The sequence below is a fragment of the Aulonocara sp. 'chitande type north' Nkhata Bay genome, linkage group LG12, assembly GCF_057382095.1.
Source record: "Aulonocara sp. 'chitande type north' Nkhata Bay isolate Kocher_YH1m ecotype deep benthic linkage group LG12, A_spYH_male_GT1.1, whole genome shotgun sequence".
NCBI lineage: Eukaryota > Metazoa > Chordata > Actinopteri > Cichliformes > Cichlidae > Aulonocara > Aulonocara sp. 'chitande type north' Nkhata Bay.
In genome coordinates, this window is record NC_141355.1 from 34943174 (window position 1) to 34968506 (window position 25333).

At 39.2% G+C, this 25333-nt stretch overlaps 1 protein-coding gene across 1 annotated transcript in view; it reads left to right on the forward strand.

Moving 5' to 3' along the window:
* prdm6 (PR domain containing 6) overlaps nucleotides 1-25333 on the forward strand; it is a 125792-nt gene that overhangs the window by 6427 nt on the left and 94032 nt on the right. Inside the window, exons 2-3 of the mRNA XM_086315353.1 lie at nucleotides 6189-6337; nucleotides 7105-7263. Coding sequence (XP_086171479.1) covers nucleotides 6189-6337; nucleotides 7105-7263 — 308 coding nt within the window. The remainder of the gene's footprint in view (nucleotides 1-6188; nucleotides 6338-7104; nucleotides 7264-25333) is intronic.

Genomic DNA, 25333 nt, shown 5'->3' on the forward strand with positions numbered 1-25333 from the left:
AATCACGCCTCGCCGCCTTAACGTCTGTGCCATCTATGCTGTTGTGTTGGTGTGTGTCGGGCTGTGAGCTGCAAAGCTACAGCCGGCTGTATGCGTACAGCAACCGTGTGTGAAAAGTGGTCAATAAAGAGATGCTGAAAAGCGTGTTCATGCAAACATCGTCGGGTCTGCCGTGATATGTTTACAATGGGACTTCTGCTCCTGAACCTCTGCGCACAGCGTCTGCAAATCGGGGCTGTACGAAGTCACTTTCATCTTCACGCAGGACTGTAAGCTGTCATCTGTGAGGCGTGAGCGGTGTTTGTTTTTAACATAGTTCACGGTGGAGAACAGCTGCTGATATAATGTGGATCTGAAGGTCCATAATTGGCCTACCTGGGGTTGAAAGTCTTGATAAATGCACGGCGTTTCGGCGGGTACACTGGCTTCCGCGAGTGTGACGCTTATTTTGAGCGATGAAAAAATAAAAGAATATAATAGTATTTTTATATTTCAATATCACAATAATCTTCCAATTTAGAACTACAAGTTAAAAAAGAACTAACATAAATAAAATACACTTCATCTAAATACTTCTAATTTATTTTCCCAAACCACACGGAGCCGCACTATAAGGACTAAAGAGCCGCAGGTTGCCGACCCCTGATCTAGAAAATTAAGACAAACTATTAGACACTCAATGCAATGTATGCCTTTGTTTTAAGAAGGTATTTCTGGCTTTATATTAAAGATGCTGCAGGATATGTGTGTAGTTCACTTTGATGTAATAGATTAAAGCTGTACCATCTAATTTATGACCACTAGGAGGCAGAAGACTCACCACAAACTCCACATGACAGTTGATATAGCTAACAAAAAAGTGTTTTACACTTGTAACAGCAGAATGTCTTTTTTGTGTCCACATAGTCTCAAAGCAAAATCCTGAGAGAAATATCTGCTTCTATAACCACTTCCTTCTAACCTAAAGAGGATAACTGAGAGCTAAAAAGTGTAGCAGTATAGTTCTGGTCGTAGAAGAAGTAAGTATAAGCCTCACTGTGTGGTCCCATCTCCTCTGGACTCACAGCTGTGCTATTAACATCCACAGCTGTTATCAAATGTGATGATTTTGCCAAAGAGAAGTCACCGAAACTCAAATTTCTTGCTCTTTGATGCTTGTAATGGCAGAAAGTCAGGAAATAACACAAAATGTATATTACTCTTACAGTTATTGCTGAAGATCAGAGTGACATAAGAAAAACTGTGGAGACTGAAAGAGGCACCTTAAAGTTTCAAAACATGAAAATGCTTGTTACTAAGACGTAAATGGAGCAGATTAATAACTCTGCGTGGAGTTTAAAGAGATAATAAAGAGATAAGAGATATCAAAGTCAAACACACTTATTAAAAAATCTTTTTTTATGAGAACAAAACACTTCATAAAGCAGCAGAATAAGAAGTGCCTGTAGCCATTTTCACTGGAAGGAGCTCGGGGATCAGAGGCAGAGCGGAGCTGTCTAAACACTGGCGATGGATGCAACAGAATACTGAGGTTGAATGATGGGTAGCAAGGAGAGCATGCCATAACAAGTTCACAGCCAGTTCATCAGTCTGGAAGAGAGGAAGAGAGGAGTGAAGGATAGAGAAGAAACAGAAGATATGTTCACCAATGACACTTTTACAGATTTAAGTCTGCTCCTGTATGCGGTGAATTAGCAGCAGTATCAGACGTAGTCTCAGTAGTGATAACAACAGAGTCAAATTAAAGGGGGACCTGTGTTCTTGGACTCTATTTAAAATAAACAATCTTTATCTCATTCTGGACCTTGGCGCATCTGGTGATATTATCACCAATCATCTGTCAAGGCAAACAATTTTAGCTCCTCCCCCTTTCAGCTAACTTTCTACTGATTGGGTCACGTTCATAAAAACAAGGTCTTACGGTCAAGGAGCTTTAGTGTCTCAGATGACATATTGGGGATATCTTTATGTCATCATACAGAATTGAGCCTTTAGAGCAGTCTGAAGTCTGAGCTTTTGGCTTACAAGGATATTCACACATATTCTGACCGCATTACATCTTTGTCACATTTAATATGAGCATGCATCTTTGTGTGTGTTGCATACAGTCATGTGAAAAAGACATGCAATCGTGAAAACAAACATACATAGCTTGTAGAACCACATTTACTGGCAATAACTTGTAGTGCTATTTTCCCATGTGACTTTATCCGTATTCACATCATTGTGGAGCAATGGCCCAACTTTTTACAGTGTTGCTTTCATTCATTGTGGGCATTTGTTTATGACAGTCCCTTCACATCCTTTCATTCAGCCAGTCTGCTGTAGACTTGCTGCTGTGCTTAGGATGAAGCACAGCAATCCTAATTTCCTACTTTCTTTAGCTTTCAGACAGATGGCCTCATATTTGACTTTGGAGTACTTTATTACTCAATGACTGCAGCATCAAACGATCCAAAATCCTCACCCCTCCATCATCTTGCTTGACAGTCTGTATTCAGTGTTAGCTCTGTTATGCTTTCTTTAATTTTCTTTAAGTGTGGAACTGTGCATCTCCACAATGGTCTTGGCTGTCCAAAAAGGATTGGTTCTAGTGTATTGACGCACAGCATATCCTGTAATATTTAGCATGAATTAATTTAAATCTTAGTTTTATTACTTTTTATGTATAATTAGATTTGACTAGTATACATTACAACAGGATTGGGATTTTTTTGTGTGTTTATGAATCGATTATAAAGTTACTTACATGTAAAAGTATGTGTTAATGATAAGTAATAGGAAAAAAGTATACATAAGCCACAATTATATTCCCTGCTATCTTGTTGTATTGTTTCTGTAAAGAAGGTTTGTAGTTCATAGATTCATAAACCACAGTTTCTTCTCTTTCAGCGTGTGTGCACACATGTCAGGAGTCCATCAGCTCCTCTGAGGGGTTAACTGATAACCTGGCTCATAGTTTGTTTGATCTCTGTTTGATGGAGATGTTTGGGATTGTATGTTTTAGTTAACATGTAAATATGCTTTACATTTGTTATTTCAGTGTCGAAGCAGAAGGTCCAGTGATTTGATGTGTTTTGATAGACTCGTTGGTAAAATGTGGTTCATTCGTGTGCTTCAGATAGAAACATCCAATGTAGCGTAAGCATATTAATTTCTTGGCATTATAGTAGTTTTATTATATGTATTAGTTTTTTTTTTGAAATTCTTAAAGATATCGACAGCCGTGCAGGACTGACAGCTTGCAAAGATGACATAAAGGCCTATTCAGCCAAAGCATTGTTGTTTATTGTTGTGGTTTCTCTTATGTTTTTATTCCAGAAACCACACACACACACACACACACACACACACACACACACACACACACACACACGCACACGCACATATGAAATATAAACCTGGGTAACTTCAACTTAAATACAACAACCCTCTGAAGGATCCTCTCATGTGCTAAAACTGGAACACCACAAACTTGAGAACCAGTGATATTTATCATCAGATTTATAGGATCACAAGTTTGAATCAGGAGATTGCCTCAAACTCTTTGTGTTTCTAGCAGTCAGATGGATGTAGCACTGACAATGGTGGCCAGATGTGCAACTTACAGTCCTGGTTCGGTTTCAGCACCCAGGTTTGGGCCAGTGCACCCCAGTAGATTTATGTCTCCGGGACTTTTTGCGTGTTTAAAGTAAGGAACAAACTCTGGGTCTGAAAAATGAAGCCAGTGAGGAAGTGGCAGAAGCGGAAGTTCCTAGATTGGCCACTGGAGGCTCGCTCTAAAAGCCAGTTGATCTCCACAGACTCACATAATAAATCTTTTAAGTTTTACAGCAGAAATCAACATATTTACATCTGGGTGCAAAAATATTTTGGTCACTTGGACCGAAAAATAATATCTCTGCTTAGACTGTTGCCCTGTGGCTTGATAAGTAGTAGAAGATGAAATGGATGGATGGGTTTGTGTGTCTCCCATGCACTCTCAGGCAACAGCTTGCACAACTGTCAACTCAACTCTCCGTCCTCTCTTCTACTAACACTATGAAGGGAGCTGAAATTTAAAATAAATTAAATCTGAGAGTGACATCACAGCGGCTATGTCCAACTCTTATATATAGAATTTGACTCTCACTCTGTATGTATTTTCTATTCTCCTAAATTAAGTAACAGTGCTCACATTTGTGTTTCCTTTTGGTGCTTTTTTGTCTTTGGGTCTTCAAGATCATGTTTGTGTTTGTGGTTTTCTTCTTTTTGTTCCAGGTGAAGACCAGAGCCCTCCAATCCTGGGCCTCTGGGATCTCTTTGTACCCTAAAAAAATCAAGATGCTTTTCTTTTCTTCTGTTATTCCATATGTCTTCTTAGCGTTCAATATTTCTTTGGGTAAAAGTTTAAACATCCACATGCCCCCTGCCTCCTCACATGCTGATGAAGACATACTCTATGTCCAAACATTAGCTGCTGCACCTTATTAAAATCCTCTCATTTTTCCATGCGATCTAGATTTAATCTTTCTTCTCCCTGCTTCAGTTATTCTGTTTGTCAAGGCTCCGCTTTGAGCTTTTGTTGGCTCATGTGTCGGGACTCCTACACACACATATGTATTTACTTAGTTATTTCTTTTGTTTTCTTTGGTTTGTTTGTTTACCCACATGAATGAAGCAGTCATGAGAGGAAGTATCTTAAGTGGCTGCTCTGTGGTGTTTTTCGTTGTCGCAGACTTTACTTTTACCCCTGAGCTGAAATAAAAGCGACATTTTTATTTTATCTCGGTTTAATAAGTCAAGGATCCTGGAGAATTTTTCCCATTTACTCGACCGTGATCCAGAGTTACATTTTTTGCTTTATAAATGACCATAATATGGTTTAATTAACTTCAATCCATCATGGTGTAAAAGCAGCCGTCAGTCGATCAAATGACGGATATTTAATTTTGGGAAAGACAGAAGAAAAACAACATTAACATCCTGTTCCTCTCAGCTGCTCTGTTCTGTGGGAGTTTTCTGCGCAGATAATAATCTCTCATTATGTTGCTACAGTCAATTAACATCCATTACTGTCAGACTGCATCTCTGAGTAAATGTTGACACTCGCTAACTCCCAGCAATACGCTCTTTGCCACATTTAACCTGGAAAAACACAGAGGAGAGGACTTTTTCCCCCTCATTTGGACTTCATCAGGGCTCCTGCTTTTTATTCCTCTTTTGCTTTTTCTTCAGTTTCAGTTTTTCATTCAGTCTGAAGGATTAACCACTGCTTAGAAAGATTTAATCATTCGTACTTCAATTTTGACTCTGAAACTGTTTATTTACTGTTACATAAAGATTCCAGATTAGATTTGCAATGACTGCTTTGTGGATTTTCTTCCAGTCGTGTAGTTACAAGTAAAAATACAAAAAGATATGTCAGTCTTTCATCCACTTACATCATAATGAACTGCAATTTGGAGGTTTGGGACTTAATGTGTGTGCTAAGGGGATTTTTTTAAATAGCTGGTAATTAATAAAAAGTATATATCAGTACAAAATCTGTATAACTGTGCCAGCATTCAGTCACATTTCCAGTTAAAACTTTTCAATTGGTGTTTTCAAAATGGAATTTGCAGGTTTTTAATGGAATTCTGCATAAACAATCCAAACGGATAAAATGCATTCATACAGTTATTAAATCAGAAGGTTCACATAGAAATCGGATTTTGAAATTTTGTTATGCTATCAAAACAAAAACTTCAATAAATTTTGAAAGGAAATTCCAGGGAACTTCCTAGATTTTCAAAATAAATTATCTCTTTTCAACAATAAATAATAAACACTAGAAAACTGCAAAACATTAAAATATTAATTTAAAGGAGTGAGTGAGCACAAGTGAGTTTAACTTCAGTGAGAAATGATTTTGACATTTTGTGCCAAAAGCAACACATTTTTCATGCTCTTGTATTAATTAAAAGTCTGGGAACACAAGTTGTCATAAGGTTACAACAGTTCATAAGTGTGTTGATCTCCAAATGAAGACAGAGTACACATGTGTAAACACTTGAAAGCCTGCAGCCAGGACCCAAACAACACTTTTTGCCCTTTTAAAAATGAGTTTCATCATATTTAAAACAAATGTCTTCAGTTATGGTATGTTATGTTGTTTTGTTTTCAGTTTTCCATCTGCTGGTGTTAAAAAGTCTCTCTTTCCTTGCCAGGTTGTGACATGTGTGCAGACAACAGGAACGGTGAGTGTCCGATGCACGGCCCTCTTCACTCTCTGCGCCGGCTCGTCGGCACCAGCAGCACGGCAGCACCTGTCACCCTACCAGACATCCCTGATTGGCTGAGAGACCTGCCCAGAGAGGTGACCCCCACTTCCTATATGCAGCCTCTAACTAAAAACAGTTTGGTTCAGAGCAAGTAAAATCCCCCTTTCTTCTCTGATATTTGAGTGGTTCATTATTTATTGAAAAATACTTAAATTCAATGTAGTGCCTGCAAAATTATATTTAATAGTAATCATATAAATGTACCTCATTGTGCACCCACTTGGTAGCAACATTTAATATCTTTATCTACTAATTTGACACCACCAAAAAGCTTTAAAAGCTTAATAATCATAACATCTACATAGTAAGCCCATCAATCCCCTGCTGGTTATCTTTCCATTGCCATCTACCTTCATCATGACTACCTCTGCTTTGTATCTGGGTGAAGTCCGTTCATCTCTACTTCCAGGTATCCAACTGGTCCAAGCCCGAGGAATGCTTATTTTTTATTGGCCACACACAATGTCAATCACAGTAACTGGGCTCAAACAGGTGTGGGTCATTTTGGTTGATGAATTGAGGTGTCAGTGGTGGAAAGTATAGCTTAGTAAAAAAACAACAACACACAGTCACTGCAAAAAAAAAACACACAATAGATAAATAAATAAAACTATACAAATACTGTGAAACTAGTACTTCCACTGGGTGATACATGTCTGATAAGTAGGCTGCTGTAAGACCATGATATAATAAATCACAGCTACAGTTTGTAAGTAAATTCTTCTACAGAACAAACTACACACGTCTCACCTTTAGCTGACTGCAGCTGCTGGTGTCACGTTGTTTTGACCTCTGTATGCAGGTGTGTCTGTGCACCAGCACAGTTCCTGGTCTGGGTTACGGAATCTGTGCAGCTCAGAGGATCCCTCAGGGAACCTGGATTGGCCCATTTCAAGGAGTCCCCCTGATGCTGGAAAAACTGCAGTCTGGAGTGGTCAGGAACACCCGACACCTGTGGGAGGTAAGGAGGGGAGAGCTTTATATCTATGCGTGCACCCACGATTGCCTCATGGCTTTGTGCATTTGTGCAATAAGTGTCTTTAAATCCTTCCAAAAAGATTCATGGCTGCTCCGATGCACAGGAATCAAAACCCATACGAGGAAGATTAATTATTTTTGGCTGGTAAAGACACATTTTGAAATGTATCTTTGAATTGAGATCAATAACATTACTGGGGTTGCTTTTTGCTTATTTACCCAGGAATTAATGGTGCATTTTTACAGGTGGTTAGCTCATTAAATCGAGTTTTAGCGGTGCAGTGAGGAAATGGAAAACAACAAATAGCTAGCTAGATGCTGGAGGTACTCTTAGGTTATACTTGTATCCTGACATACATGTGAAAAAACCATGAAACCGTAGTCAAGCGCCTGTTATACGTTCTTCATGTGCACTTGGAGTCTGCTTGTATGATGTATGGGCAATTGGTGGAATAAAGCGTAGTCTCTTGCGGACATTTGGAGAGTACAGGGATGTCCTCATGGAGCCTCATGTTTATCTGTGACTATAACACTGGTTTTAGCATCACAACCACATTATCAACATTATCACATGATGGAAGTATATAGAAGGGGGTTATGTTATGTGCACATAGTTTGAAATGAGGGAATGAGGACCAGACTTCCTTTTGTTAAAATGTTAAATTAACTAACTTGAATTGTTAGACCGATTCATTTATGTTAGGCTTCCTATTCAAGTAATTGTATTATTTGCATCATTTGGAGTTCCTGTTGTATTCTGCAGGGGGGGAAAACTGATACTAATTCAACAAATAATAGGTTTTTAAATTTCATCCTGTTCTCACATTTTGCACTTAGTTGTGTGTCTGCCTGTTTGTGTGGATTTTTTTCTGTGCGTGTGTGCTTGTGGTCAGCGTCATGTCACCTCTCAGTCCATTGATCAGAGCAGATTGTATTTACATACAGTGGCAGGAGAAAGTCAATGTGGCAGTTATAAACAGCTGCATTAGCATTAGAGAGAGCGAGGGAGGGTGGACTGAGGCATGCAGGGAGACACAGAGATAGATGAGTCCCGTGTGGCTGAGCTGGTAAAGGTCAGTCAGACGTCGGTTGACCGGACATCAGTCTCTCTGCTGTTGGCTGCAGTGGGACAGGAGGTGGAGGAGGAGGACGTGGGAGTGGGCGTGGGTGGAGAGGGGCTTCTGGTTGTGGTGGTGGGAGGCTGTAGAGGATCACAGGTCAGAGGTTAGGGGGCACAGAAGACATGATCAGCCAAGTCCGGCAGGGCCACCAGGTCTTTGCTTGGGGGGAAAAAAGAACATGAAAGTGATGAGGATTAAACTGACGACATGTTTTTATGAGTTTATCTGATGCAGACAATCACTGAGCAGATTTTACTTTCACATGTTAACTCCTGTTGAACCCAATATGAAGCTGCAGTTAAATCTGTTGTGCCCAACAGTATGACCTGCAAGAGCTAATCTGCCAAGTGACAGACAGCAGCAAACTTATTTATGACCACCACGTCTGCAGGTCATTTTCTAACCCATCTACTACACCTCCCCTTTTACATGCTATGCTTTTGGTAGAGCTTTGCAAAGCCTTGTCTGCTTGTTGTAGCTGTTTATCATCACCAGGGGGCAGTTTCATAAATATGTGAACTACTCTATTTCAACAATTGGATGCCATCACTTCCTGTTGAGTAGTTACTGGCTTTTTGGAAGACTATAAAGAAGTGTATCTTTGTACTCAGCGCGCCATCGAATGTCTTTGTGAATCAAGGCAGGAACATAATATCAATATTATATCTGTTGTCCCTGATGCCTGGGCTGGTCTGGTGTCTACAGTTATACACTTCTGTGATCAGGTAAAGATTGTGGAGACTTCAAGAGTTTGTTTTTGTCCTGATGTGCAGCATGAATAATGAACACAGCTGATTTTAAATAGTTAGTTTAAATGGTCCTGTTCTAGTTGCATATTAAGGCTAATTAAAACTGACAATCTGAGACAATTTGCCTGTTTAAAATGAAATCTACAACACAAAGTGTAGAAACTGAATATTCTGGCGCTAAGATGTAAGAATATCCTGGATGTAATTTTTGTTTTGCTGCTGCAGCTCATTATTTGGACCTGGCACAAACTGTCAGTGACCCTCCATGGGGTCTGAAACCAGCTTTTTAAACTCACTAACCCTGAAGAAATTGGTCTGGTCAGATAACCCAGCTCTAACCGGCAGATTACCGGCTGCCAGGCTACGACTGGCCATTAGGCCTATTGATGAAGGAGCTTTACACACAGATTCCATTAAAACTCACTGGTTGTTAAACTCACTTATTGACGCCTCCCAAAACAGGAAGAGATGCTTGTCCTATAGCCAATCAGGGAGCTGGTGTCATGTTGTCTATGGCATCCTAGAAGAGCCAGTTTTAATTAAGACACTTACCGTTACGTCTGAGTGGAACAGCAGAGGGTTTTCTGGAGCGGCAGTATTTTACTGCTCGACAAATCGATCCCCTCCGAGGCAGAGCTCAGTGCTGGAGTCCAACTTTATGGTGGAATAATTCTTGAACTATCTGACCGGCAGCTTCATCACTCCCTACTCCAGCGCTGTGGCAGAGAAGTCAGGAGCAGAGCGCTAAAACTGAACTTTATCTTGATGTAAATGTAATTTTTGTAATAAAGTTTTATTTAGGGCTACATTGATGAGTTAATCAATTAAGTAAAATAAATACTGAGTAGGTTAAGCAGTTCCCACAGTCCAGTTTTCCTAATTTCTTACCTTAAGCTTTCTGAAAATGCTGATTCACTGATTTATGCTATTATAGATAAATAGATTTTAAAATATATTCACAGAGTTAATTAAAACTTCAGAAAGTCCTTTCTGCTTGTTGGATGGAAAAAGTGAAAAGGGAGGAAGAGTCAGATGGAGGTGAAAAGATGGTAAGATGGAAGGTGAAGGAAAAGGCCAGAAAAAGCAATGAATAAGTGCTCTAAGTCAGCGGTCCCCAACCTTTTTTGAGCTACGGACCAGTTTAGGTCCAACAATGTTTTCACGGACCGGCCTTTAAGGTGTTGCAGATAAATACAACAAAATAAAACCAGTACCGGTACCAAAAAAAAGTCACACGGGAAAAGACCCAGGGAAACCCAGTTAACGATAAAAACAATAAAAAATAATGATAAAAACCGATAAGAACCCTGAAAACCATAAATTTCACACCTAAGCCTCAACTCACATGGCCCGGTACCAAATGACTCCGGGGGTTGGGGACCGCTGCCATAACTGATGGAAAGCACAGAGAAATGAAGAAAGGCGAGAAGGAAGGAAGGAAGGCAGGAGGTGGGGGAAGGATAAATAAAGTGTACAAAGAAGATGGAAAAGGAAAGAAAGGGATAATGAAGGGTGTGAAGCTGATGGGAAAAGGAACAAAAGGACAGACTGAAAAGGACAGGGAAAGGAAGGAAGGAAGGAAGGAAAAAAGGGATAGGAAGGAAGGACAGGACTAATGCCATAACCCAGGGAGAAAGTCTTGGTTCACTCCAGCTTGTTTTTATTGTTTATTTATGTGTTTATTTACTCAACTGTATATACATAACACTATTTATTACATATTACTTACGTCTTGTATATTGTGCATTATATATATATATATATATATATATATATATATATATATATATATATATATATATATATATGTTTTTCCCTTTGTTAATACTGTCCATATGTACATAGTGCTGCAGAACTGTACCCCCCCCCCCATCATGTTTACACTGAGTAGGAGGTGGTCTGTATCTCATTGTACAACTGTATAGTGACAATAAAGGCATTCTATTCTATTGTATTATTTATTGAAACTGGTATTAAATTGCAGAGGTGTGGACTCGAGTCACATGACTTGGACTCGAGTCAGACTCGAGTCATTAATTTTATGACTTTAGACTTGACTTGAAAAAATGTTCTAAGACTTGTGACTTGACTTGGACTTTTACACCAATGACTTGGGACTTGAATTGGACTTGAACCGGTTTACTTGAAAAGACTTGATATTTTACCCCAAATATAAAATTTAACATGCATATTATATAGAGATTGAAAATGTGACGTCATTCACGGGTAGAACCGCAAAGGATTCTGGGAACTCGTGGCAAGCGGTACTAGCGCACGCAGGCTTTCAATTGAAATCAGTTATACAGCAATAAAAAGAAACACAAAAATGGCAAGAAGCTGTTGTATCATTAACTGCAATAGCCGGTCGCATGACAGCCACGAGAAGCTGACGGGTAAAGAGATCGGTTGTTATCGGATTACGTCGTTGAAGAGAAATTGTTCGAGCCATGTTTCCGAAGTAACAAAGACGCGACTGGATTGCAGCCATTCTAAGACCAAATATAACGTCCCAGAACCCTCCAGCTCACAGGTTAGTCTGCTCCAAGCATTTACACGAAGGTCAGTGTTTTTTAGTACTTAATACGTCATTTTCATAACATAATTAGTGATATAGGTTACAAGCAAGTCTGGCGCTGAACAGAAATTGTCGCGCTATGCTCCTTTGTTTATTGTGCATAAATAGTAAATTGTCCTGACACAATATTGCGTTTCGCTTCTGTTATTATGGTACATTGACAAAAACATATACTTTTATTCACAGGATAAAACAGGTTTTTTGTATCACTAATTGTCCAGTACGATTACAGCATACAATATTATTGTCACTGCTACATTTCTGTGATGGGTACCAGAAATTATTTCCACTGCTAATTAATTACCGTTGAGCTCAAAGGTTATATTAATAAACGGTTAACGAATGTGTATTTATGACGACGATTTGTGAGACTGGTAAACTTATGATACGTACGATGGTCTTTCGTTCTACACGGTGCATTTCAAGGTCCTGTACCCATCCGTCAGTAAACTGTACCTGGACTTGTTGCAGTGACCTGAAGTTACTAAACTTCATGAGTGTATGCGCTCACTCCAAGAACCGTATGATTATAAATATGCATATAAATATGCTAAGATGAGATAGCTGACTTCATCTAACTAGCAAATGTTGTCCAGGCTACGTTGGTGATACAGTTTTTTTTAATGTGTATGATATTTTTGTCATGCGATTTTAAAGCTGGTCCTACAACCGCATCCAAGAATAACATGCAGCTTATCTCAGAACTGTCGGTGAAAATTATTCTTGGAGCTAAGTTTAATTGAGCTGCATTTTAAAGAGGTGCAATTTCACAATTTGTGTATATTTTCTACGTTCACTTTTGTCATGTGTTGAGAAAAACACAGATTTAAAATTACATGGTCTAATATTTACATTTAGCATATAACTGCAACATTATTTTTTCGTTTTTTTTTTTTAAAGACTCGAAAGGACTTGAAATTCAAAGTTTCAGACTTGTGACTTGACTCGGACTTTTACACCAGTGACTTGAGACTCGACTCTGACTTGCCTGACATTACTTGAGACTTGACTTGAGACTTGAGGATAAAGACTTGAGACTTACTTGAGACTTGCAAAACAATGACTTGGTCCCACCTCTGTTAAATTGCTTTATTGGCTTCTGAACATCCACCCAGTTATTGGAGACCCAGTAACTGGCTCCACCCTTTTTTTTTTAAGTGTTTTCAAATATCTGGAACACATTAAACAGAAAAACTATAAAGCCAAAAGGTATGAATGAAGTTAAATGTAAACTCTTCCAACAAATTTGTCTATTTGTGGCTACAGCAGAACGTTAGATTGTTTGCAGATGATTTAGTAAGAAGTTCTAGTAAGAAGATCCTGTTACAATCCTGGATGTAGCAGTGGAAAATCTCATACACATCCAAATATTCCCAATTTGAGTTTCAGTTTCTTTTTGAGGGAAAGCGTGACAGGTTCTCATTCTCGACTCGAACCGGCGACCTCTCTATCTGAACCTCGAGTACGCTCTGATTGAAAAGAATGTGCAGTAAAAACACGGGCGCCGTCCTCTGACCTCGTCCTCTGGGGTTTTACAGGAGTTTTCTTTTTGGACAGATCAGAGACTAGATGAGCTGTCAGCGCCGAGTCGGTGAATATGGCCCAAACATCATAACTTCAGAGCCGCAGAGAAAGAAAAACTGGAGCTGCTCAGTTTGAGGCAAAATATTTTGTTAGTGTGGGATGTTGATGGGACACATGAGGATTCAGAAAATTCCAAATGCCTGTTGGCATCTTGGCTTTTTGCATCATGAGGTTGTTTTCTTTGTCTGTTCCTGGCTGTCAGTCTGTCCGTTTGTGTTTTCCTGTCCGTCCATCAGTGCAGAATTCCCATTGACTTTATGTTTTTAGTGGTTTGTGGTCACAGCATCCAGTAAAGGCTTTGTAATGTTTTCTTGACTGATGTCATTATTTCATGTTTATATATTCTGGGTTTTATTAAAGGGCCTGATCGCCTTTGACATCATCGCTTTGATTACATAATCAGAAATGGTTTATGGCAAATTCCATATGGTGGTTTTCGTGTTGCTTGGATTTCAGTGAGGCAAGTACGTTTTTATCATTGGAATTTATTAATAAAGCAGAAACGCTCACACTGATAATATGACGTCAGATAGATGGCAGGAACAAAGTCTTAAAGCCCTGAAATAATTTTCCACATAAACCATAAACTCAATATCGTTGGATTTTTGGGCACTCGACTACAAAAGCTTTTTTTTTTTTTTTAAGCCATGATGTGACATTAATTCCTCAAACAATCACCCAATGATTAAAGCAAGTTATGTGTATTGATAATGACAGTAGCATTCCTTCAACTTAGAATTCAGTGAAAAAGTTTGATTTAATAAATGAACAACAAATTATTGTTATATAAATATAGACAAAACTTTAAAAAGGAAATGTACAAAACTGGTGTTTCTCCGATTGATGAGAGCTTCTGTCATGTCCATATACACTTTTTTTGGAAACTTTTCCTTATTTTTTGTTACTTAAACTGCTCCAGTGTTGGATGCTCACAATAACTATGGACAAAGTTTCAAACAATGAGGCCAGTGTATGCACAGCTTATCTCTGTTGCAACAATATGTTTATTGAGTTTTTAGAACACATAAAATACAGGTCAAATAAATCGTATACAGAAATATGACAGAATATTCATCAGGAAAAAAACGTAAAAAACAAAAAACACCCCCCCCCCCCCCCCCCCAAAAAAAAAACCCAAACAAACAAACAAAAAAAGCAGATGAACTATACAAAGTATCATTCCACCATATCCCTCATATTTATATCACGTTATGTCTTTCCAAATTATGTGACTCCAGGTTCCCCTTTTCCACCAACACTTGTGAAATTTCCACTCCTTCCAAGTTTAATATAAAAGGTTTCCAGACAATTTCAAACAGCTCCTTCTTCCCTTTCAAAATATAGGTTATCTTTTCCATAGCCAGAGATGAGGACATGTCCCGTAACCAATGCCCGGTTTTGCTCTATCAATTTTTCTCTAATACAATGCAATTAGACGTTTAGCAAGCAAGAGGCACATATTTATAAGGGTCCTGATTTCTTTTTGAATTGTAGGAGTTGGTGGATAAAGTCCCTTGCACAACTTATCTCTGTGAGCCAAGAGATCAGGTTGCTGCTCTTACTACCCAGTTTTTCCAAGTTGGTTTTTTTTCTATTTTTGTCTCTCTGTGATATCATATAGAGAGACGACACTTAAGGCTGTATTAGGTATATCCCATAGATGGCTGGGATATACCTAATAGGGTCATCTTGGGCACACAGTTCTAGAGGGTACCCAAGATGCCCAACAGGGTGTGAAATGTGAACAAAACTGGTCTTGAGCTCAAGTTGTGAGCAGACTACTAGAACAAACCTTCTGTTTGTGAAGACCAGCCAATAGGAAAGCTATAAGAAAGCTGAGTCAAAGGGAAGATAGCCTTAAAGGAGAAGAGGAGGAAGGAGCTAAAACAACTCATTTTGAACTGAAAAGCTGCATCAGGGCTCGTATAAGATCAACAGGGACTATTTTGAGCTGTGAATCATGCAACGCTACCCCAGTATATGCAGGAATATAAAAGCGTGGTGGTAGAATAGTACTACTTTGATGTGATGTTAGTACTAATCTTTGCATCCATGCTCCCAATGAAACATCTTGGAGTTGCTAGCATGACTGAGGACACCTGCTTTGTTTCTTCTGCCTTCTTCCGGATCCAGTCAAAATTCAGCAGAATCCACAGTCCTCCAACTGGGTTTAAGTTTAAACTCTAGCGCCACTGTCAGTGCGCCCCAGGGCGGCTGTGGCTACAATGTAGCTTGCCATCACCAGTGTGTGAATGTGTGGATGAATGGGTGAATAACTGAATGTAGTGTAAAATGCTTTGGGGTCCTTAGGGACTAAGTAAAGCGCTTTACAAATACAGGCCATTTACCATTTGTATTGGTCTGAGTTTGTAGACCGTTTTTTTGTGCCGAAGGCATGCTAACGGAGAAGCTAGAAAATTTAAGACATGTTTGTATTTATTTCCGTACATCTGTACAATACAGCCTCTATGTCATTTGGTATTGCATCACTTTTTTCTTGGATGTATCAAATGATGGAATTTATTTGGAAGGTGCATTTGCATCATGATCTGATACCATTTCCCATCCATTGCTATATAAACCCAAACCAAACTTTGTCCAGAGACCTTTCTCGAATTCTTCTCCTGCCCATCTTCATGCTCTTCTTTTGTCATTTCTGAGTTAAAAACTCTTTCAATACCCCGGGGAATCATTTGCCTTGCAGGTCAAACTGTGGCTGTTATAAACCACCACTCAGCCTGGTGCTGTTTGGTTAAACCCACTCGGTGAGTCGGGTTAACTCAGTTCATTTCTTGCTCTGCGTGACATTACCCTGTAGGCATGGTAACAGCAGGGGTTCAAGAACAAAGACTGGGGTTTTCCACCCAGACCTACATGTTAGAAAAACATTGTGTGTGTGCGTGTGTGTGTGTACATGTATATAGTCTCTTCATAATCCAGCAGCATGTTTGATCAGAGTGTTTTTCCAGCGTCAGAGCCGCTGGTTGTTTCCTCTCCTGTGCTGGTTTCTGTGGAGGCTTCACCTGCTGTGCTGAGCTATAGTACAAACATGTCCACTCTCTTCATACCACATGTTTCAGCCAATGTTTGAAGTTCATTGTAGTACCCACAGTCATTTATCGTTTCTTTCAGCTCACCTCACCCACCTGTCTGTCAAAGAAAGCACTGGTCAGTGTTTAAAAACCATCGAACAAAGCACCAGTGTGCAATGTGTCTGCTCTGTGTCAGATAAATTTTTGAGCTAACAAGTTATCCTGGAGTCCATGCTAGGTAAGCTAGCCATGTGTTCTTATCTAATCTCACCAGAAAGATTTAAAGCGAAAATAATCCCAAGATATACGATTCTGCATTCTTTTCTCCGGTGTGTGTGTGTGTGTGTGTGTGTGTGTGTGTGTGTGTGTGTGCGTGTGTGTGTGTGTGTGCACGCATGTCTGCCTTCTCCACAACTATCCCTATGATTTTATTGGTAATTGGTGGTTGCTCAAAATCACCAAACTGGCTGCGTTCCAGTTTTTTCACAACATTTTTTGTTCATATTCAGTTTTATGATTTGTGTCAAATGATTTGTGTCGGGAAAAACATTTTTTAGAAATGCCCTGAAGGAAGTGAGAGATTGTTGTTCAGTTTGGAGCTTAAAACAAGTAAAACAGTTTTAATTTACTGGAAAGTTTTTAAATCCTCGAAATAGCTCAGTTACGCTGGGATTTTCTTTCAGTGGTCAGTTTTAAGAAGTAGCATCAGAGGTCATGGCTACAGATGGGTCAGCTGGATGCTGAAGCAGCCTCATAATGTGCAATAGGCAGTCTTCTGGGTTGGGTCTTGAAGACAGCTGCTGAAGGGAGGATTGAACTCTATTGATCTAGCTCTTTGGAAAACAGCAGGGCTTTATAGGAAGAAGACGAGAGAAGAAATGATAGAAAAGACAGAGTGGAAATGACACAAAGTGTGAAAAAGTATAAAAACAGAAAAGAAAATGGTATGCAAATCTCAGAAATGTGATAAGGGAAATCACCACCAATTTCTCAATATTATTATCCAAAAAGACAATTTTAGCTTTCCCGACTTTTGCCTTTCCTGTGGTCGAGCTATCAGACTTTCAGGGGTGAGACGAAATCAGAGTGGCACAGTGACAGGAGCAAGCAGTTCATGCTCTGAAGGCCACAAGACCAAACATGTTAGCATGCTTGTTAGCCTGGCCAAATACATTGGTGTGTTTGAAATTTGGCAACTTTAAAAATTTTGTGTTTGTGGTAGCACTTATGAGCTGATTTTATAAATTACTTTTATCCAACAAAGCTGTAACAAGATGATTATACAAAGGTTTCACAAATTTAAATCTGTGCTTCAAACTTGGCTAGATCATTGAGATTTGATAGGTGACTTGCATATAAATGAAGGCCTGGAATAATGAGGCGTGGATGATATAAATAGTGCCTTTTTTTTTAGTTTTAATAAATAGGGCTTTAAGCCTGAACTCGTCTGTTGTGGGTGCTATTCTATCCCACCTAGTTGAGCTGGTGACCCAGATGCCATAAGGCCCGGGTTCATATCCGCTCTGGGCCATTTACTGCATGTCTTCCCCTGCTCTCTCCCGGCGTTCCTGTTCTGTCGTAATAATAGCTAAAAAAAGTGTCATGGTGTGCATGGAAAAACTGACTCATTCTAAAATTATTGTTTCTGTCTGATTAGAATGTTTCAGGCTAAGACATACAAACACAGACTTTTGACAAATTAAAAGAAAAACCTGAACTCTTGACCGTGAAGGAATGGATTCAGTGAATGCAGCGATTATGCCCCACATTAGCATGGAATGTGGAACTGCTACTCTTGTTTACGTCTTTTCCACTGATGCAGACAATGCTCAATCTAAACCCTGTTTCACACATTGCAAACAAAATAAATGATCCTAAATTTGGACGCTCTGAAACCACGTCTAAGTGAGGGGCTACTGCAATAAATTTACCAATGATTGGCAGATGCAGCCCACATATTTTGCCCATTAATAATTCTCTCTTAAACCTGCAAATATGGAGGGTGGCTCTTAAAAGGCAAAGAGGCAGAAATGGCAACACGTTGGCGTAAAAGAGGCAAGAGCTTTTTTTTTAGAGGCAAAACTTTAAAATTTAAAAGTAAAAAAGCAGATTCCTTATTGAAGTTATTGCAGTCTTCTTGGTTGTCACATTTCTGCAAAAACCTTTACGCATCTATATCGAGCACTTTTCCAGTCTCACTGACCACTCGAAACACTTAAGACTGCGAGTCGCATAAGACTTTAAAACTACATTTAAAGAATCATTAGTCAACTCAAATTTAAAAAAAAATTGCTGAAAAAGTAAAGCATGATGAAGAGCTGCTGGAGATGAGCTATGGTTTGGCTAATTTGGGTCAACAGGACTGTTGTAAGGAGCTGAGTTGTGCCATGGACTGCAGCACAGACAAAGGTGTTCTGATGGGTGGTGGTCTCTGTCCTTTTGGGTGGTGGGCTGCTGCCCCCCTCTGCTTCTTACTGTTGTGTGAGAAAGCAGCACCTCTGCTTCCAGACAAGAACTTTCTGCTGTTGACGTTGAGGTGAATCAGCGTCGGTTATCCAAATATTATCCGTTTCTCTGAACGATTATTAGCCCTCAGATTTATGACTCTGCTCGCTGCTTGCTGAAAACACAGTTTCAGATGGTGAGGCTGCTCTGGCTGTGTGCAGAGGCCCAGACTGTTGCTCTTGGGCATGATGGCAGCGGTGGTGATGGCAGCAATGGCAGCACAGTTTATAAGGCTTAGTGCTGAAAAATGGACCCCTCAGCGACATGTAGTGTTTTTAAAGAAACTGAACGATTGAATAGCAGTGTGTCAGATTGGGTGAATAAGCAGGACTGTGGCTTTATTTAACCTTCCATTTATTTTTGGCAGGCTGAATAAATCATGTGGCTATGGAAGATTTAACAGAGTGACAATAACGAGGAGAATCAAATGTCTACAGATATGAACACTACCCTTATGGGACGTATTGTCTAAGGTTGAGGAAAAAGAGATCAAGGCAAAGAGATCCAAAACAATTGCAGAGTAACAATGAATAAATGACTAAAAAAAGATACTAAAGGAATATGAATAGAGTCAAAATGACCACAAAGACAAAGATAATGACAATGTAGGGCTACTGAAGGCCTGCACAAACACAGCTGACCACAAAGAAACACAAAATGAGCGCAAAGAGAAGCAAAAATTTACCAGAGGTCTTAAATGACTACTGAGACACAGACATGGCCACAAAGGGGGACAAAGTGAACATGAAGAGAAAAATGACCACGAACACACAAAATGGCTATATAAAGATCAAAAATCACCATAAAAAACATAAGTGAACACAAAGATGAATAAAATTGCCACAAAGTGACAGAAAAATAGTCAAATAGAGAGGTTAAATGACCACAAAGACACAAAAATGACCACAAACAGACACAAAAATGACAAAAGAGATGCAAAATCACTGCAGACGTGGCCCCACAGTCCTGTAATCAAGTCAATTGTGCAAGCTGTGAATGCAGAGATCTTTTATAGTAAAATTAGAAAAAGGAGGAAGAGGTGAAGGAGGAGAGCAGTGTGAGTGAGGACAGAGGAGGAGGAGACATGGTAAGATAACAGGGAGGAGGAGGAGGCAGATGAAGAGAGCAGATAACAGTGGAATTAGCGGATAATCATTGATTAGCTGTAAAAGTGAAGTGTGCAAGCATTGATCCGCTCTCAGGAACAGTTTTACAGGATTTGGACTGAAAAAGAAGAACGAGAAGAAGAAAACGGTGCGTTTAGTACAAGAAGAAGAAGAAGAAGAGGGTGGAGAGGCTGACTTTTTCTGAGGCTGATGTTTGTCTTTTATAACAGCTGACAGATGTGGTCAGCTGATGAGAAAAGCATGTGGTTGGTCAGACTGAGTTCTGAATAAAAGAAGAGCGTTTGTGGTTTAATGTTACCATATCAAGACTACATACTTATTAGCATGTAAGCTTTATCATGTTTTAGTTCAATTATTACAAATGACGTTAAATTACACACTGTGTAGTTTTGATTTGAAAGCTTTTGGAAACTTACAGGTTAAGCTGGTTCATTATTCATATAACATCGCAGGAAGTCGTATTTTCACTGGGAGAACTGCTTTGTCACTCATATATATATACACCTTTCTGCGATTTCCTTACCTGTGTGATAGATCTTGAATCAAAACAAAAATTTTTTAAACTTATTGCACAGTCATTAATTCTGCATGAAGGGTCTGAGGGCTGATTTGTTGTGTGATTTACAGTCTGGAAAACCCCTCAGAGGGAAATCTGTGATTTATTGTTTTCAGCTATAAATACCACGATTACATTTTGTGACTTGTGACTTGCAGTTACTTCAACTTTGCAGGTTTGCAAAAAAAACAAAAACAAAACCTACATAGTGTTTTGTGTGTGTGTATATTATGAAATAAAAAGTGGAATCAGCCATTGTGTGTCTCTGGGTCTTTTTCTTTTGAAGCCTCTGTTTTTACCACCACCATATTGGGGTTTTTTGGAGCTAGAAGTTAGCATAGCATATAAGGATTAGATGGTGGCATATTAAGTTGTTCAGTCAGCTACTGCTAGCATGCTTGGCTGGTTACGTACAGATAATTTCCTGTTAATTGATGCTAATTAACAAAAATACTAGGAATTTATTCACAGAAACCCCCCACAAACGACCTAGGTGGGCAATATGATACATTATGCCATATTATTTGTCAGATAATTGTATTTAAAATGAACCAACAGCACACAGTGGAGATGAGGCCTAGCTGATGGACCATAAAGACAAAAGTTGGGCTACCCTGATCATTGATCTTGATCTGGGTTTTAGCCTGGCATTCTTAGCGCCAGTGAAGGGAATTCTTAATGGTTCAGCTTACCAGAAACAATTTGGAAAATTCTATGCTTCCATTTTTGTGGGAACAGTTTGAGAAAGGCCCTTTTCTCTTCCAGGATGACTGTGCCCCAGTTCACAAAACAAGTTCCATAAAGGCATGTTGGATAGGTTTAGTGTGGAAAAACTGGACTGACCTGCATAGAGCCCTGAACTCTGACCCTAAAAATGTTCTTCTGGATGAACGGGCAAAAGTTTCCACAAACGCTGCTTGAAATCTTGTGCAAAGCCTTCTCAGAATAATGGAAGCTGTTAGAGCTGCCAAGGGAGGGATCTGTTTAGAATGGGATGTCATAAAAGCTGTGGATGCAACGCATAGGTTAATCACAGGAATCACACTTGTTACCTTAAGCCTTCATAAGTTTGAAATGGTTGGGTTATTAAAAAAAATTGCCCTTTAATAGGTGAGATGGACTCAGTTGTTATAAAGGAGGGAAATTAGTTGTAAAGACCATAATAATAACTGTAAGCACTTTTATTTCTGTATTAAATTTGCACATTTTAACATGAAAGTCAATGGAGATTAACTCACTTTTGGAGTTAGCCCCAAGTGCAGGACAAGATCAACTCACAGTAGAGAAACTGCACCTTTTTATTTTAACTTTTACATTTTTAAGGCTACTTTCAGGACATACAGTAACTATTGGTCATTGCTTTTTACTTTTGACAAAAAAAAAATCAATTCAAAATGATTCAAACTCAATTATTCAATTATTCAACTGGATACATGGCATATATTAAAAGATCTTAAATATAGATAAAGTGCCCCCAAAGAGGGAAACTGTTATGTTGTAAGATGGTGTTAAGGAAATTGTTTAGGACCCTCATCTTTAAATTTTATTTCTTTTCATGCTGTGAGCAGCACTCTAACCCCGACCTTAACCCTAACTTTTTTTACACATCATTTAACACCATAAAATGGTAGTGTTCATTTCAAGTGTAACCACACGTTGCTTGCTTTGAGTAACAAAGAAATTTATGTTTCAAGTGTGTTTGTGTTTGTTTTGGGGTTTTCCCCCTTTTTTTGCAGTGTTTTGGGGCCTAAATAGAACATTTACATTTTCAAAGAAATCTAACATTGTTAAGATGCAAAAGTCTTCCCCCCAGCAATCACAACTCACTCCTGAAGTCAGTCTTCCACCCTTTTTTCCCCAAGACCTTTAAGAACACAAAGGTTATGGTATTAATTATCCAGTTCCAGGGGTTTTAATTAGTTACAAGTATGTTTTTGTTTTTTATACTTATTACATATACAGGGTCCGTTATAAGATAGTTTTTGTTGTTTTGCAGAGAGAATTCAGACTCTGAAGTCTGTTGACACTTGGTGTGTGTGTGTGTGTGTGTATGTGTGTGTGTGCGTGCGTGCGTGTGTATGTGTGTGTGTGTGTGCGTGCGTGCGTGTGTGTGTGTGTTGACATACTGAAGATGGAAAAACTGAACTGTCACACCAAATATCACCTAATATTAGCTTCATTTCATAACAAACAAAACTGTTCTCTGTTAAAAGCTTCAAACACACTCCCATATGCTTGTGTGTGTGTGTGTGTGTGTGTGTGTGTGTGATAGAGGAAGTGTCGTAACGCCTTCAGAAATGATAACTCACAGCTGCATTAGTGACTTACTGACACACACAAAGTGATAAATGCATTTAACGCACGCACACACTTGTCTCACTCATATCGTCGTCTGACGGCGAAGTGGCCATTTACATGCCAGTGTAGGTTCAGAGCGACAGTTAAGTGTTTTTAACTGATAGCTGAAATGCATTCCTGTCTGTAAACACACACATGCACACACTCAGACACATCACAGAGTATCTCTGCTCTTGGCCCAGACAAGGAGAAGATTTACTCTCTGTAATTAGGTCAGAAGGTCAAAACACTGTTGGTAAATTGTAGTCTCTCCTCCTGTGTGTGTGTGTGTGTGTGTGTGTGTGTGTGAGAGAGAGAGAGAGAGAGAGAGAGAGAGAGAGAGAGAGAGAGAGTGTGTATGTGAGAGAGAGAGAGTGTGTGTATGTGTGCATTCCAGGGTGTTGATTGAGGCTGTGCAGGTCCCTCATTAACAGCCATCAATCACAAATACGTCCAAATTCAAATTCCTGAGCTCGAAAGCAAAAATTAATTATTAAATATTTAATCTATGAAAGCTACATACATCCATGCTCCAGGGTAACAAGTAAGAGCATCTATTTAGTATAGCCTGGTGTGTGTGTGTGTGTGTGTGTGTGTGTGGCCAGTGACAGAGCAGTAAGTGAAGACCTGACAGCAGAGATCAATGACTGAAAGAGAGAGCTGTAATCCACTCTCTTAAAAAGACACACAAGCTGTCACTGGTTTCTGCGTCTGCACGTGTGTGTCTGTGTGTGTGTGTCTGTGTGTGTGTGTCTGTGTGTGTGTGTCTGTGAGCGTGTTATTCTCCCCTCTTACCTCCAGTTTTCTGGTTCTTGTAAAGCCAAAGAGGCGGATGCAGATAGATTAGGCTCTCTCACCCTCCACTTCAGCTCTATTGAAAAGTTAAAACTAAATAATCAGTTTTGCTTGACTTTATGTAACTTGCCACACTTTCCACAATAATAAGGACAGAAAACATCCAATACTCAAAGTAAGGAGCAGATCTGAACAATCCTTCTCTAAACAAAATTGTGAAATAGTAGTAGAAATGTCTGAAAGTGGATTTTACACCTCTGCAGCACTCTGTGCAACATTAACTAAAGGTATTAACAAAACAACCACAAATGTCAAATGTGTTGTGTTGAAGAGATATCAGATGAAGCTGCATTAGAGCTGCGGTGTATGTTGTTACATTATTAATCTAAAACCTTAAAGCGAGGAAATGTCTTCATACTGCATACCTATATGTAAAATGTAATTTCTTGGTGGTGAAAGAGGGTAATTTAAATAAGTACCTTTAAGTGTATTGTCAGAGCATAGTGCTTTACCACATGAAAGTGTGTCATGCATGGCTTTCTCAATATTATCAGGATTTTTACCAGAATTGAAAGATAAAATCTTAAAATGTTATAATTGTGATGAAAAGCTGTCAAACTCCAGCATTTGCAGATTTATACATGGGAGTAAGATGGAAAGCTTTGCTGTGTCGGGAAAAACAAGGCAAGTGTGGATATGATGTGGTGTGAACTTTTTCTACTGTTTCATAAACTACATAGAATTATTCAATAGATTAAACAAAGATGAAATGGCGTGTTAGTCATTGCAGTTTCTTTGAATAAAGCTCCCAAGACACTGCGCTTTCTGCAGAAGCAGCACTTATAGTATGTATTATGTGTGGTCTGAGTGTGAGAAAATAAACCAGTGTGCTGCTGTAAGGGTCATCTGTCCCGAACAAACTGAGGGTCAAACAAGGAGAATTTATTTAGCTTCAACAGACTGAAGCTACGAAGAAAAAAAAAAAAGTCTCGTTTTGTGACGACTGTTGTGCTCAGATGGAAAAATGACAGCTGGAGCCGTGAAGCCAATCCGGCAGCCTGGCAATGTTTGCAACATTTTCTGTCTGTTCAGCTAAACAACATTTTCTCTTTGGCCGTTTATCTTATGGCTGGAATTTTGTAGCGATGGATTTGATAAACACAGGCGGCCAAAACGTCTTTGACAGAACAGCATCGAGCTAGAAACCAGCTGCTGGTCTGAGAGGCCCAAGTTCACTGGAGCTTCAGATGTCATAATGTAAACTCAGCAAAAGCTGGCCCTGCCAATGAGAAAGTGACATAATATAATAGCAAGGGTAAAACTTTAAATCAGCACAGATTCGTGACAAGAAATGAATGCTAAAACCATTTCAGGAAATTCAAAATGCTTCAATGAGGCAAGGACACAAATTACAAAAAGAAAACAAAAATTAAAAGTCTACGAAAACAAAAAATAGAATTCAGCTAATCGGTCAGTTTTACCAAGAGTCAGACTAGAGTGCTGTTAATCCTACAGTGCACAACACCATTGGATCATAGCATGCAGAGGACTAATACCGAAACAAGTTTTAACATATTTTCTGAACTACTTTCCTGTATATTTTGCTTTGTGCATTTTTAAAGCTTTAGGAAAAACAAATGTGCTGGATACGTCATTGTTGTTTGTCATTATC